General features: G+C 32.0%; 1 protein-coding gene across 36 annotated transcripts; it reads left to right on the forward strand.

Moving 5' to 3' along the window:
- The first annotated feature begins 236 nt into the window (after positions 1 to 236).
- LOC112723251 (agamous-like MADS-box protein TM6) lies at positions 237 to 7602 on the forward strand. Of its 36 annotated transcripts, none has more exons than XR_011868042.1 (11): positions 237 to 880; positions 963 to 1032; positions 1109 to 1170; positions 1261 to 1737; positions 3855 to 3891; positions 4384 to 4708; positions 5118 to 5215; positions 5747 to 5886; positions 6512 to 6631; positions 6825 to 6949; positions 7179 to 7602. XR_011868042.1 is itself a non-coding variant. In XM_029290325.2 (4 exons), the coding sequence occupies exons 1-4, from the start codon at positions 693 to 695 to the stop codon at positions 1478 to 1480; spliced, it is 540 nt and encodes a 179-aa protein (XP_029146158.1). In that variant the 5' UTR covers positions 237 to 692; the 3' UTR covers positions 1481 to 2130. The 36 variants fall into 36 exon arrangements, 1 of the variants encoding a protein (XP_029146158.1); XR_011868044.1 differs by having other exon boundaries at positions 7182 to 7602; XR_011868043.1 differs by having other exon boundaries at positions 6829 to 6949.
- The last annotated feature ends 8662 nt before the right edge of the window (positions 7603 to 16264 follow it).

Below are 16264 nucleotides of genomic sequence, written 5' to 3' on the forward strand. Positions count from 1 at the left end.
ATATGGTTTGAGTATAATAACGACAAACAATAATATAATGAAGTATGAGAGAAAAAAGAAGGGACGGAACTGAATCAGAATGCACGAACCTATACGCTAGCTAGCTAAGTACAAGGTTACAAAATACAGTGGATTCAACTTAACATTGTCACCTACTCACCTTGCCAACATTAGTTAGTGAATACTTTTCCTGCTTTTTAATGCTCCATATCCCAACTATGATTTAGACCACACAAACCTGTGTGTCCCCCGAACCAAAAAGTACACACGCTTGAGTTAACACATCAGATACGTGATGCTGTGCCCCATGAGTAACCAATAAGTATATTATAATAATAATAATAATATGGAGAGGTGGTTGGATTATTAATTATTAGAAGTTGGGAGTAATAATAGTAAGGGAAGGGGAGTTTGCTTTTTACACAGGTTGAGGGATATAAGGAGTTAGAGTCCAAGGTTACTTTATGAATGGCAGCATGGACTTCCGAATATAGAAAGGGTGTTCACTGCTGCTTTGTGGTGTGCGAGTTACTACTCTCTTGGCTTTATTATTCTCTCTTTCTCTCTCACACTGTCACACACCACACCTTCTATTAATATTGGTAGGTGTTTGGAAAAGAGGGAATAATAATAAGTGAACAAGATCCATAAAGGAGGAAAGCAAGGAAAAAAGAAAGAGAGGGAGAGATCAGATGGGTCGTGGAAAGATTGAGATAAAGCTCATCCAGAACCCAACCAACAGGCAAGTTACATACTCAAAGAGAAGGAATGGTATCTTCAAGAAAGCTCATGAACTCAGTGTTCTCTGTGATGCTAAGGTCTCACTCATCATGTTCTCCAAGAACAACAAGATGCATGAATACATCGGCCCTGGCCTTAGGTAATCATCATCATCATCATAATCTCTCTCTTTTATTTTAATTATTTATATTCATTTCTATCTTGTGTACTTCTGGAACCAGCACAAAGAAGTTCATTGATCAGTATCGGAAAACTTTGGGAGATATCGATCTCTGGCATTCTCACTATGAGGTTCAACTTAACAAATCATCACTCAACTTTTACACCCTATTTTTTTTCTTGTTTTCTGATTTAGTTTTCCGTGCAGAAAATGCTTGAGAATTTGAAGAAACTCAAAGATACTAATAATAAGCTCAGAAGACAGATCAGGTAAGATACAATATAAATCTTTCTAAATAAACCATTAGTTGAACTTATTGGTATGGTACGGTTAATGAAAGTTGATGGTTGTTGGAACAGGAATCGGATAGGGGAGGGTAGCTTGGATATGGATGATATGAGCTCTCAGCAACTGCGTACTCTTGAAGAGGATATGGTTTCTGCCATTGCCAAAATACGCCACTGTCAACCCCCCAGCCGCCGCCACTCTTTTCATCCTCACCTTCTCTGTGCTCGTCGCGAAGCCCTATCAGCCGCCGCTACTCTTCTCCTCATCACCGTATATATGTGCTCGTCGTGAAGCCCGCCTCTGTGGTCGTCGGCGGCGGCAGTGACAGAGGGTGCCATCGTCGGTCTTATTCTCGTCGCCGCCCTGGATGTCTCTGCTTGGCTTCTCTCTCTTCAAGCTCGCTCTCTCTCCCTCTCCGATCTCGCTCTGTCTCACGCGAAACGCGAAGGTCTCTGCTCGCTTGTCCTCCTCGCCGTCACCTCCATTTAACTGCTCGGCCATCACCTCCTCGCGGACGGCTCTGTTACTCGGCTGCCTTGTCTTCTCCAGTGAGCACTCCTCCATTGTTTCTTCGGTCCTAATTTTTTTCTGAAATTAATTATGATTAATCTATACTTCTGAGTTAATTATTCTTGTTAATTTGTATGATTTTTGATAAATTTTTTTTAAGTTAATTTTTTAAAAATAATTTTATTGATTATTGATGGTAATTGTTAATTCTGTGTTCTAAGTTTTCTGAGTTCTGAAATGGTTAATTTTGTATTCTAAAGCTGTATGTATCGTTGGATTGTTGCTGATGTGAATAGAAATTGTGTAAATTTGTGTTCAATAATGAGTTCTGAGTTTTTTGAGTTCTGTAATTGTTAATTTTGTATTTTGAAACTGTATGTATCATTGGATTGGTGCTGATGTGAATAGAAATTGTGAAAATTTGTGTTTAATAATGAGTTTTGAGTTTTCTGAATTCTGTAATTGTTAATTTTGTATTCAAAAGCTGTATGTATTATTGGATTGTTGCTGATGTGAATAGAAATTGTGTAAATTTGTGTTTAATGATCAACACTTGGTTGTTTGGTTACTGTATTTTAATTTGCTAAATTGTTGGGTTGTTGTGTTTTAATTTGCTAAATTGCTGGGTAGTTGTGTTTCAATTTGTTGGTGGATTGAGATTGAGACTGAGATTGTTCTTGTTTCTTGTTATTGGATTGATAAATTTTCTATTCAGGTCTTGTTCTTGATAATTTTTAAGATTGAGATTTAGATTGCTCGCCTCTTGATATTGGGTTGCTGTTTTTCTATTCAAGTCTTGTTCTTATTAAATTACTAATTTGCTAAATTGTTGTTGCTATCCTTAAGATTGAGACTGCTTGTTATTGAGTTGTCATCACTGAACCTTGAATTTGTTGTTGTCTTGTTCAAATAATTACTTAGCTAAATCCTTTTGTTGAAGCAACATGCTAATAACAAGAAACAAGGGCAGTCTCAATCTCAAGGATAGCAATTACTAATTTGCTAAATTGTTGTTGCTATCCTTGAGATTGAAACTGCTTATTATTGTGTTGCCATCACTGAAGCTTGAATTTGTTGTTGTCTTGCTCAAATAATTACTTAGCTAAATCATTTTGTTGAAGCAAATTAGCAATTTAATAAGAACAAGACTTAAATAGAAAAAAGCAACTCAATATCAAGAGACGAGCAATCTAAATCTCAATCTTAAAAATTATCAAGAACAAGACTTGAATAGAAAATTCATCAACCCAATAACAAGAAACAAGAACAATCTCAGTCTCAATCTCAATCCACCAACAAATTGAAACACAACTACCCAGCAATTTAGTAAATTAAAACACAACAACCCAACAATTTAGCAAATTAAAATAAAATAACCCTACAACCAAGTGTTGATCATTAAACACAAATTTACACAATTTCTATTCACATCAGCAACAATCCACTGGGATTTCTCCAATCTTCTACCGAGAGGCCGCTGGAGTAAACTCTGTCTCATCCTCATCCCCCTGGAAAAGGAGATCACGTGGACAGTCTGCGAAGAACAATCAAGGGATAACACCTCAATTAGGGCATTCTAGTTCGACGTGCTACCTTCTCGTTGTATCGATTCTTGGTAGACAATGGTGGTTTAGATCGAGACGCCTTAGCAGTCAAAGGTTCGAATCCGTCATTGGCCTGTCTAGATGCAGAAGACTTCCAGCCCTTATTCCGACAACTGCTTCTCAAGCAGGGGATTCAATCAAGAAGAGTGGATTCTGCAGCTTCAGAATACAAAATTAACAATTACAGAATTCAGAAAACTCAAAACTCATTGTTGAACACAAATTTTCACAATTTCTATTCACATCAGCAACAATCCAATGATACATACAGCTTCAAAATACAAAATTAACAATTATAGAACTCAGAAAACTCATAACTCATTATTAAACACAAATTTATACAATTTCTATTCACATCAGCAACAATCCAATGATACATATAGTTTCAGAATTCAAAATTAACCATTACAGAACTCAGAAAACTTAAAACACAGAATTAACAATTACTATCAACAATCAACAAAATTATTTTAAAAAAATTAACTTAAAAGAAATTATCAAAAATCATACAAATTAACAACAATAATTAATTCTTGTTTTGCTGCATCTAGCCCTCCGTCGTGCTTCCTCACCTCTGTGCCCTGGAAGGTACTTTGTACTGTGATTATTATTTTAATTGGTTTAAGAATTGTTAAGTTGTTATTATTGTGATTCTTCTTCTTCAATTATTACTGTTATTACTGTGGTTTAGCCGTTTAGGATTCTTGATCATGTTATTGTTCTGTTGTCATTTTTGGGTAAATTATCTCTCTATATATAATAGGAGAGCAGTACATGATTAGATTCTTGACAAGTGGAACAGCTAAATTTATGACAAGTGTTAATCTCCAAAAAAAGACAACGGAGATTATAAAAATAAAAAAGTTTTTAACCAATGTACAATAACCCAGTATGCAAACATCTTACAAATGCAGCAGCATTTCAATTTTCTTTCCAACGCTTCGTCGTGCCAATTTTGGAAAAAAAGGCGCTCATTCTTAAAATATTTTCAAATCTTGGAGTTGCCAGGAAATTGTAAACAAAAGAAAAATTCCAAACTTAATTTTTTGATTCAAACCATTCACTCACACTCTCTATTAGTCAGTAGAGCAGCACCATTGGCTTCACTGGTAAGATCTTGAATAGAAAGCAAAAGCTCTTGAATTTTTTTGATAAGATCTCCATCTTCAATACTCTCCGGCGGAGGAAAAAATGGAAGCCATCACAGAGAATGTTGCAGCTGCTGGATCCACTGCCAAAGAAGAAATTCATTGGAAAGAGGGGAGAGGAAAAAAATGGAAGAAGAAAAGTAGAGAGGGAGACGCGAAGCAGAGAACGCGGGGGAGGAGGGAGCTCCTCTGCTGCCACAACCGCCATAACCGCCTGTTATTTGCTGTGGTCACCGCCGGATAGAAAACCCTAAAGAGTTAAGTATTTCATCTTCACACCAGTGGATTTTGGAATTTACGTATCACATTTATGCTTTCGATTTTTATTTTTGAACTGTTTTGACCACTTCAAGAATGTTGGAATGCTTTTTCTCTGTGCCATCTCCGCTGCCGTCTCTGGGTTCTCTATGTTGGAAAGGGTTACTATTCTCAATTCCTATCTCTTGATTATAGTGTTGGATTGTGATTACAGCTGTTTTTCCTGTCTCTTGATTTACTTTTAGCACTATGTAGAGGAATGAAATAATGAACACCTAAATTTGTTGGTTAAATGGGTTTTTGATTATTTGAGTTACATCCCGGATAAGTTGTGTTATTTTCTTTCACATGGTTTCAGAGTTGCCTATTTTATTTTCTTCTAACATTAATCCTCATGGTTTGGCTCAGGAATTGGAAAAGGGATTCCAGGCCTGTTTGTTGTGATATCAGTCTTTAATAAATTAATTTTCTCCTGGATATGAGTGTTCCATCTACTATAGTACCATGTAAGTCTCTGAATTGACATATATATATAGTGAAAATGAAATTGTGATTGAATCAGTTCCGTGTGAACATAAAAGGTGTAGAATTTGTTAGTTTTTTTTCATTTGTTTTTTGAGTTGTTGATTTTGCTTTTGTAAATTGTGCAAATGATTGATTTCTATTATTGCACTTTTTGTTTGGTTTATGCTAATTATTTGAAGTGTGCATATTGAGTTTTAGCATGATCTGCAAAGTCATGACTTGATCATACGCTCATAACTAATAAGTTGCTTTCAGCTTAGTGCATGCTATCAATTATTGTTTATTTGTTTGCAAACTTAATCTATGAACCAAATTATGCCTAAGTTGAATTAATCATCATGCTATTAACATGTTCTAATCAGTTTTACTGTTTCTTTTGTGAATACTCAAAAGCAAAAACAATTTCGAATCTATGGAGAGCAATCTTTTTCACAATTCCCATACCCAAATGCAGTTATTATTCTTCATTCTATGATCATTTAATATATTCTAATATCTATTTATGTATGTAGGCTGATTTTGGCACCATTAACAAGAACAAGGTCCTACAATTTCGTGGATCAGCCGCACGCTACTCTTTATTATTCTCAGAGAACAATGAAAGGTGGCTTTTTGTTGGGGAAGCCTCAGGTGTATCAGAAACTGCACAAGGGTAATCTTTCATCCCAACAACTTATTACAAATTCCTTATATATACCTCATTTTTTGTTGATGTGTTTGGTGGTGGAAAAAAAAAATCAAATAGAATTTTTTATCTTATCTATGATTTCAGTTAAGACATTCTTATTTGTTACTTTGTTTAGATAATTTTAAATATTTTGCTATTCAGGTAATTTCTTCATGTTTCTATCATGAATAAAATGAGACCAAAATGGTATTTCTATATTATATATGTAGTGGTTCTTGATTAACCTGAATTTTTTCTGAATAAATTTGTTGAGTTTTGTTATTGTGCTGCTGTTTGTGCTGCTCTAGACTTAAATATTCATGGCCTTCCAACTCTCTTTATATATTTTTTGAAAGTTTATATAATTTTGCTTTGGAAAAAAGGCCTTTTGTGATTTTTTATTAATCTGAATATTACTATTTTAAAATTTTGGTAAAAATATTTGGATTATTGCAATCAAATGGTACTTTTGTGACGAGTTAATTTCTATTATGTTTAGTATACATTAGTTTGTTTTGATTAATTTGTCTGCATAAAGTAAATTCCAGCTTCTATTGTTTTTTTTTGTTGCATCTTCCCCGGCATTTATTTTTTTTCTTTTTTTTTCAAGGTATTATAAAATTGTAGATTCTTTCGATAACTATGCTACTATACTGTAAAAGTTGCCGGAAGAAGGCATAAATTTTGAACCTAATAAAGCTCTGAATTTCTTTCAAATGCTACAATTGAGGTTTGTACCAATTGGTTATAGCATATGCTTAATTAATTTGATATAGCATATATAAATTTCATCATTCAAACAACCTAGGTTGCAGGTTTAATATCTCATATAGTTAGTCTGTCAAATATTCTTAGTGTACAACTTTTTAACATGAAAAGTAATTAGAAAAAACTTACTGATGGCTATTATTGTTGATTTCAAGGTAGATGAGGAAGCTATGGACCTAAACAAGGAACTTATAAACAAATTACTTGAGCTTGATGATGCTGATGCTGTTTATACAGGTCATAAATAATCAGTTTTATATCCGTGAAAGCTGTTCAGCAGGTGAGACGATTTTGCAGATTCATACATGCACTCTTCAATATATAATAAGAACAATCAAATAGTTTTACTTAAGACAAGGAAAATGTATTAGAAAGGGAGTTTAACTCATAGATATACATGTGTTTTAGAATGGAAATATTGCTGTGAGTTTGTGACTGTAAAATGAATATAAATTAAGTATTTTTCTTAGTTGTGCCAATAAATTGATTGTATCATTTTGCCTTTTTAGCAGGTGAAAGTTTGTGATTCAAAGGTAGTGATGCTGCCTATCATTCACAAGTAATTATCATGGGAGACCTATAAACTTATAACATAATAATCTCACATCGTGCTTACTTTCATGGTTTGATTTTTAGAATAATCTTACAATATTCATTTGTTAACAACTGTTGTATCTGTGAGCGGGACACTATTAGGATTTCATTATTAGAAATTCATAAAACAGGGGTAAAGTTATAAGGAACTTTATTCATATTTTTAGGGCTGTTTTAGAAATATATTGGTATGTTGTGCAATTAGTTGGAGATGATCTCTTGATGTCTAATGCAACGTTGAGAGTGCAGTGCAAGAATATGCGTGTAATGCTCTTTTTCTTAAGGTAAGTAATTATAATTTAAATGGACTTTGAAGGGGTTCCTTTGTTTAGTTCAAAATTATTCTCACTTTTTCTTCATATAATTAATCCTATTTTGTTAATAGAGGTATTTGAATATCCAATGTTTGAAAAAAGTTTTTTTTTGCGCAAATACATTATAAAATAGAGTTTACAAGTTTTTTACCCATATTAAACAACTCATGCATGAGCTATTTTTGATAAATGTATTTGTCAAACATTTATCTTTTTACTTTTCCTAGAAGATATGCATAAATTTAATTTATTTGTTATGGTAATTATAAATACAGAATAAAATCCAAAAACAACCAATTAAGCAGAATCCAGAAACTACTCTTTACTGTGATATACACCATAAAGCTATAGGAAGAAGTGAAAAACCCAATGCTCATGAAAGCAATGAACAAACCATTGCGGCTGCAATGCTTTTCTCCATTCAAACTTCAATTTCGTGGTAATGACTACTACCTCTGTTGATAAGTTTATTTTTTAATTGATTTTTTGTTATTTTTTAATTAAAAATTCTGAGACAGAAGTACAAGTATGAATTTTATTGAGAAAATCAGACAGGTAGTATGATTTTTTGTAAAATAATTATTTTGTCTTCATATATTAATATGTTATGACTTTGTTCAAGTTAATTTTATTGACAAAAAAATTATACTTTATTTGCAAATTGGTTTCTTGAAACTTAGCTTATTACTCTTTAAAGCTTTTGCATCTACCGTAGAGTATTAATATTTTTTTTTTCAGTATCTATTAAAGTGTATGCAATTCTCCCTGAAGCTTTTCCTGGATTTTGACATTCTTTTAAGTCTAACGCATTTCTTTCTATTAAAATGTCAATTGCTGACATTTTTCTATCATTCAATAAACTTGAAAAATATACTTTTATATATGTCAAAAGTTTTCTCTTCTTTTCTAAACAAAAGGTGCTCTCTTCATTTGTGTGATAGTAATGTGTCTTTGTGAGGAAATTCTAGCTCACATATGCTTTTTCTTTCTTTGAATGCATGATAGTAATGGTTTGAATGCTTACATATGCTTTTTACTTTTCTTTTTTTCTTTACTTCTATGGTGAGCTTTGTTATTATTTATATATGTTGATTTATTTTTTATTTTGTAAATTTTTCTTTCATAAAAGTTGCTTTGTTTATTTATTGACACCCTTCTCCAATAAAAATACTCCTATTAGTACCTATTCACTATTGCATAAAGTTGACCTTAATGTTTTATTCATTTGTTTGCTAGCTATTTTCACTAGCTACATTTCTATGCTAGGGACCAAGAATTGAGTATTTTGAAATTTTATCTATTTGCAATTGTTTTAATGCAATTTTGTACTGATTTGGTAAAAAAAATACTTAGATTTTGGAGGTTATCTATTTTCGTTTCAAAATTGAGAAGTTAGTTTTTTCTTTTTATTTTGAACTTATTATTCATCCTCCATGATATACACCAAATATTAAAAGACAGAAAATAAAAGTATTTTTATGAATGAGGAGATAAAAATAGAAGAGATCTTTAAGAATGTTCATCATAACAAAAGAACTTGGGAGAGATTTAAATTTAAAAAGAAATGGACATGAAGCATGTTTGTTCGCAAGGGGTGGGTGAGTGGTGAATAGAAGATGATTTTGAGGCTGTGCAGGATCTTAATGTAATGGTCGAGTGGTTACTGTATATGTAGTTTGTTTAGAAAAACTGATGTAACAGTCTTTCATTTTTTTCTTTTAGTTTATGTTATCTTTTTGTATCAATTTGTCATTCGATGTACTTTGTGGAACTGATTTTGCTGGCTGTCTTTTGGTGTTAGTAAGTTGAACTTATAAAAAAAAGCATGAAAATAATTTGATAGCATATATTTGTGTTAAAATATGTGGGAACTGTGTCTTTAGATATGAGTATTTGCCTCTGTTAAGGATTTTATCTTTAGTTTAGCTTAAGTTTTTATTATTAGTTAAAATTAAGAGTTGCTGAAATCTTAGGTTTTGTCATGTATACGAGTGATAAGTTTTTATTTGGTTCGTATTACCTATCACATAATGTCCTTAAATGATTCCTATCAAGAATAATTTGATGAACTAGCAAAGAATGAAAAAAATTCTTTTTGAAGATTCCGGAGGTGCTATCAGTGGTATAAAAATCAGAAGGAAAAAAGCAACACAATTATTGATTCCAGAAAACTAAGTAAATAGTAGTTTTAGTAATAACTAGCATGAGCCAGTGACAAATAATCAACGAGAGATGCACATTGGCAAGAAGTTAATTCATATAAGTATTAGGTCTAATTCATTTATACTAAGTCAACTGAATAAGAAACCAACCTCTTGGTATCTTAATATTTGTAGGTTTTACTAAAAAATGATATATATTAAAAATTTAAAAGTTTTTAGATCAAATAAACTCATTCAATTTCACATATAAGAAGACAGAAAAAATTATTGTTCATTATCTCTGACCAAATTTTAGCATCAGTCAAGCAAATGGAAAAGACTATATGATGGAGTGAGTAATAAATTTATAAAATAATAAACTGGGGAGTTTAGTTTTTATTCCAGTCATATTTCAGCTTAAAATTTTCGGTGATAAATGATATATTACAATAAAAGATAAGATATATTTATGAATTTATTAGTAATGAATATTTAAAAGAAACATATTAATTGATTAATTTTTGTTATTTTGGCAATGTATATATTTTTTATAATAAATATTATTTTGGCATCAGTATTTTAAAAATTATACACTGATTTTTTTGTTTTGTTAATTAAAAATGCTTTAAATATTTATTAATTAATAATAACTATATTTTTATCATGTATCAAAAGTATTTAGTGTACTAATAATTTTTTTTACGTATTTTGTATTTTAGTTAATATAATTATTATTTTTAATTAAAATATTAACCTCTTTTAAAATGATACACAATATATTAGAGTACATAATGATATTTATTTTTTATAAACATATATTTAAATTTCTAATGCTAACCTCAGTTATTCAAGTTATACATATTGGTTATATATATATATATATATATATATATATATATATATATATATATATATTAAAGATTAACTTGGGATAATTATACAAATTGAAATAAATAGTCCAAATATTGAATAAGTATAGTCTAATCATGTATAAAGAGCAACAATTTCAATAGTTAATTTTATCTTTATATAACAACAAATATATTTATTTATTTATTTTTTTAATTAGTTAAAATATGTTCTAAAAATTACCATTTGAAAAAAAAAAGTTAAAACATACAAATTAATAGTAACCATTCTAAATTTCATATACTTATTTTTTGTAATTGATTAAACATTAATAATATTAATATAATAAAAGAATATTAACCATTCAATCTGTACAACGTATAACAAATTTTACTATTCATGTATAAGTTTCTTTGCACATAGATTAAGAAAACCAAAAAAAAATAGATTTACGAAGCAGTATGCACCAATGGCAAGAAACATACTAAATTTTTTTTTGAATAGTTAATTTTACCTTTTCATAATATTTCATTTATCTATTTTTTAAATTTGGTTAAAAATGTGTTTTAAATTTACCATTTTAAAAAAAATTATTAATCGAATTAAACATCAACATAATAAAAGAGATTAATTATTTAATTTCTCTGTATATTAAGTAAATTAATTCTTTTAATAAATATATATTAATCTTCTTATAATTAAATTATACATAGATACAAATCATACAATAAAATAAATTAAGCACATAATTCACGCGTAATACATACTATATGTTAGGAGTCTAATAATATAAATAAATGTCATTTATTTACTATTTGTTGTTTGTATGATTCGAATATAAACTATTTTTATTAAAGTTTTATTTTTTTATAACAATAATAGTGTAATAATATTCATTTAAAAATATAAACATAATAGCTTTTATATTTAAGTGAAATCTATTAATATAAGCTACAAAAATAACAAAATTATTTTAGTCTCTATAAACAGTAAAAAAAAGTTTATGCATTATATAATAAATCTTTATTACAATTTTTTTTAAATTAAAAATAATAACTTTAATGTTAATAAATAAATATCAATAAAAATTTAAAATGGATTAATATTTGGTCCGGGCGTTAGCCCGGGCTTTACACTAGTATTCTTTGTCGTTAATGTTTTCGAAATATTTTGAAATTGATCTTAACGTTTAATTTGTTTCAACTAGGATTAGTATCAATGTAGAACTATAATTGTTAGGTTGTTATTACTCTGATTCTCCTCCTTCGATTATTATCATTGCTGTGGTTTAAGATTTTTTATCATGTTCTTGTTGATTCTGTTATGTTGTTGTTCTGTTGTCCTTATTTTTTTTGGATAAATTATATTTTTTTGTTGTTAATGTTTTTGAAAATTTTCAAAATTGATCGTTTAATTTGTTTCAACTGGGATTAATATAAATAGATAACTATAATTGGTATATTGACAAGGTTGAACTCAAAAGAGTAAAAAAGGACCGTTATTATTTTGGATACATTATTGCGTAGTAGTAGAAAAAGGGTTAAAATTTTGAAAGTATTAAGTAATGATAGCGAAAAAGTTGAGAGACAGAAACACTGTTTTCAGACTCTTTGGACACTCTCATCGAAACTTTTTTTTTACAAGAACTTTTTTGTTTTTTCGAGAATAATGAGGAGATATGGGTTTTTATTACAAGAATTATCACATGAATTTAACAGACGTTTAGACTCAAGATTGAACAAATTCAAGGTTTATTTCAAATAATTTTTACGAATTCGGTTAAATTTATACGAAGAGAAGAACATGTATCATGGGAAAATAGGTCAATATAATTTTATAATAAATGGGATAGAACACTCGTGATCGGAATCGAGGGAAATCTTTTTCCTGATTTTATGGACAAAGATGCCATTGTTAAGGATGAGATGAGGCGCTTACATAACATTTTATTTTTTTCACTGAATCTCGGTCCATCTCCGAAAGAACTCGAAATATGTCCTTAGATTTTTTTACTATAGTGAGTTAATCTATTCTTTTAATTAGTATATAGTTATTATTTGAATTTCATATATATTTCATGATTTATTACTATTATTTAAGGTGTGGATAATGGAAGCGGGTGTTTTGTCATTCGTTTTTTCATATATTTTCAAACACATTATTTTGTTGCCCAACCGATATTTAAATGAATATTTAAGAAACATCTTAGCGTGCCATCGGTTTGAGAGATGCAATTGGAAAGCAACTTCGATATTGGATATATATGATAAATTGGCAAGATAGAATGAAAAAAGTGAACTATCCAGTAATGATGCAAATTATGGTTATGGTTCTAGTGAGTTTCTTCGATTTGCAAGGAACGGTGGAGCTCACCTTAACATTGTGATCAATTATTTTTTTATTTAAACTTTTGAATTTAATTCAACTATAGTATTTTAATATTTTCAGGCGGCAATTATAAAACTAGATTTTCAGAAAGCGTATGATAAAGTCAGGTGGAGTTTTGTGGATATTGTGTTACAGAAGATGAGATTCGGGCAAAAATGGAGGAGTTGGGTGAAGGAGTGTGTTAGTACGGCCACTATGTCAGTCCTAGTGAATGGCTCTCCATCCAAGCCGTTTAAGATGGAGAGAGGCCTAAGACAAGGAGATCCACTGTCTCCTCTTTTGTTTGTTCTTGTGGTGGGTGTGTTGCACAGGATGCTGAGGGAAGCTGTAAGGAATGGGCGTATTAATCCGTTACTGGTTGGGAGAGATCACATTGAACTGTCACATCTCCAATTCGCTGATGACACTATCTTGTTTTGCCCTCCGGAGACAGAGACAATTGTGAATTATAAGAGGTTGTTGCACTGTTTTGAGCTGATATCGGGTTTGAGCATCAACTTTGAAAAGTCGAATCTGATCTCAGTTAATTGTGAGCAGGAGTGGGTGGAGCATGTGTGTGGCCTCCTAGAGTGCAAGCAAGCTATTTTACCTGTCAGGTATCTCGAGATTTCTCTAGGAGCAAACCCGCGTTTGGTGAAGACTTGGAAACTGGTCATAGATAAGGTGGAAGAGAAGCTCAGTTTATGGAAAGCGAAGGTTCTAAACAAAGCAGGCAAGCTAGTTCTTATTAAATCGGTGTTGAATAGCCTGCCGGTATACTACCTTAGCCTATACATGATGCCAAAGGCGGTGGCTGACAAGTTGATTGCCTTACAGAGGAGGTTCGTGTGGTGTAAGGAGGATGGTAACAATGATATACCTCTAGTGAAGTAGGAAGTGGTTCAGGCACCTAAAAAGGCTGGGGGGTTGGGGGTCGGGGATGCAGTGCTTAGGAACACAGCACTGCTGTTTAAGTGGTGGTGGCGGTTTTCCAAGGAAGAGTGTCCGTTATGGAAGAAGATTGTCTGTTCGTGTAACAATTTGAATCCCAAGGTTATGCTTTCTAGTCAGACTTTACCGGTGAAGGGTGGTCCTTGGAAAGAGATCTGTCAGTTGGATATAAAAGCACAACAGGTAAAAGAAAAAGTTATTAGTGGGCTGGCAATGGAGGTTGGTGATGGACGAAGGACACTATTTTGGGAAGATAACTGGGTCTATGGTGGTCCTTTGAAAGCACGTTTTCCAAGGCTCTTCTCTGTTTTAAACCAGCAAGGATCTGTGATAGGGGATTGTGGGTTCTGGGATGGCTTAGAGTGGATTTGGAATTTTCATTGGAGGAGGGAGCTGTTTCAATGGGAGTTGGAACTAGTTCACCAACTTCATGATATGTTAAGACCAGTGAAGCTATCAGCTGACAGAGAAGATAATCTTGTTCGGAAATTTGATAATAAAGGTATTTTCTCTACTAACTCTTTTCTGCAGGTGTTGCAATCGGAGACTCTCTCGGAGGAGATTACGAGTTATAGCTTCACAAGTTCGATTTGGAAAGGGTTGGTTCCGCCTAGAATTGAACTGTTTGGTTGGTTTGTTTTAGTCGGTAGAGTGAATACTAAAGAAAGGTTGAGTAGATTAGGCATAACTCGCCAGCATGATAGTATTTGTGTCTTGTGTAAAAAGGAGATTGAATGTGTTCATCATTTGTTTGTGTTCTGTGAGTTTACGTGGCAGGTGTGGTGCGTCTGGTTGAGATGTTTTCATAGAGATTGGGATGTCCCAGGAAGCATTAAAGGCTTGTTTGAGAGTTGGAATGGAACACCTACTAGAAAAGAGGAGCAGAAGAGGTGGCTTACTGGGTTCTTTGCGGTTATTTGGAATGTCTGGTTGGAATGCAATAACAGGTTTTTCAACAATAAAGAGGTAACTGTTGATGTCATACAGAACAGGACGTTTTTGAGCTACAAGGAGTGGACTGGTATTGATCCTACTGGTTGTTGATGGCAATGCCGGAGATGACATAGGATTGTTAACCTTGTGTTTAGATTTATTTTTGTATCTGTCTGTTTTATGCTCCACTCTCATGTGTTGAGCTTCATTTGTTTCAAAAAAAAATATTTTCACAAAAATAAATATTATCTAAATATTATATTTTTTAAAATTATGTACTAAGTATTATTTTATTTTTTTATATAATTTTTTAATGTTGAGGTGTGTCAACAAGCTGAAATTTTGGCGAGAATGATTGAGGGCGAGAATGATTGAGGATTCGTACGCTGCTTTGAATCGTGTTTGTGGCATCAAAAAATTATATTTTTGATATGCCCTAATGGCTGAATCCAAGATTGTAATTGGATTAACATATCAAAAATATAAATTTTCGCTACCACAAACACATACGATGGACTGCGACATGCAGATGGAAGAGTAGGGTACGAATTTTCAATCATTCTCGCCAAAGTTTCAGTTTGTTGACACATCCTAACATTAGGCTGTTAGAAAAAAAATATATAAAAAAATAAAATAATACTTAGTATATAATTTTAAAAAAATAACAATATTTAGATAATATTTATTCTTTTGAAAATATCAAAATACTATAGTTATATTAAATTCAAAAGTATAAATATAAAAAAATAATTGATCACAATGTTAAGGTGAGCTATACAGTTTCTTGTAAATCGAAGAAACTCACCAGAACCATAACTATAATTTGCGCTTGCACAGTTTAAAATTTGCATTATCACCGGATAGTTCTCTGTTCACTCCATCTTGCCAATTTATCATATATATATATATATATATATATTGTTCATACCCTGGCCCAATAAATAGGGCCCAGGATCCAAGCAAAGGCGCCCAACCCAGAAGGTTGGCCCTCCCTCCAGCATCAGCCTTCATCCCAGAAGTCGGTACTAAACACGACTTGCTCCGAAGAAGTCGGACGCAAGGATTAGCTGGCAGATAACACTCATTCGAATGAGTAACTGCCCCTAGAAGCTCTCTAACCACTTCATAGAGCCATATCTTAACCTCCCCAAGATATGGGGACGGTTATCCACCTAAAAAGGTGGCACTACTTCAGCGGTGGTTATTGGTTCACCACTATAAATACCCTGACATCCCTCAGGTATCACTAAGTCCAATACATTCTAAACTTGCTCACACTCTTGCTAACTTAGGCATCGGAGTGTCTTTGCAGGTACCACCCCCCATTCTTTCACACGTACAAGTCGGACGGAGGAACACTGAGTTTCAGGTTCACTCGATAGTCGCTTCCCTCACACGTTTGGGCCAACCAACGCCATCCGGCCCATCAATCTCCGGTTACCCACC

This window comes from Arachis hypogaea, chromosome 11 (genome assembly GCF_003086295.3).
Source record: "Arachis hypogaea cultivar Tifrunner chromosome 11, arahy.Tifrunner.gnm2.J5K5, whole genome shotgun sequence".
NCBI classification, from domain to species: Eukaryota; Viridiplantae; Streptophyta; class Magnoliopsida; order Fabales; family Fabaceae; genus Arachis; species Arachis hypogaea.

Bases quoted from the DNA above. Each gene is read 5' to 3' on its own strand.
- LOC112723251 (XM_029290325.2), top strand. From the start codon at position 693: ATGGGTCGTGGAAAGATTGAGATAAAGCTCATCCAGAACCCAACCAAC. The intron at 1,033-1,108 runs GTTCAACTTAAC...TTTTCCGTGCAG, and splicing joins TCTGGCATTCTCACTATGAG to AAAATGCTTGAGAATTTGAA. The intron at 1,171-1,260 runs GTAAGATACAAT...TTGTTGGAACAG, and splicing joins AAGCTCAGAAGACAGATCAG to GAATCGGATAGGGGAGGGTA.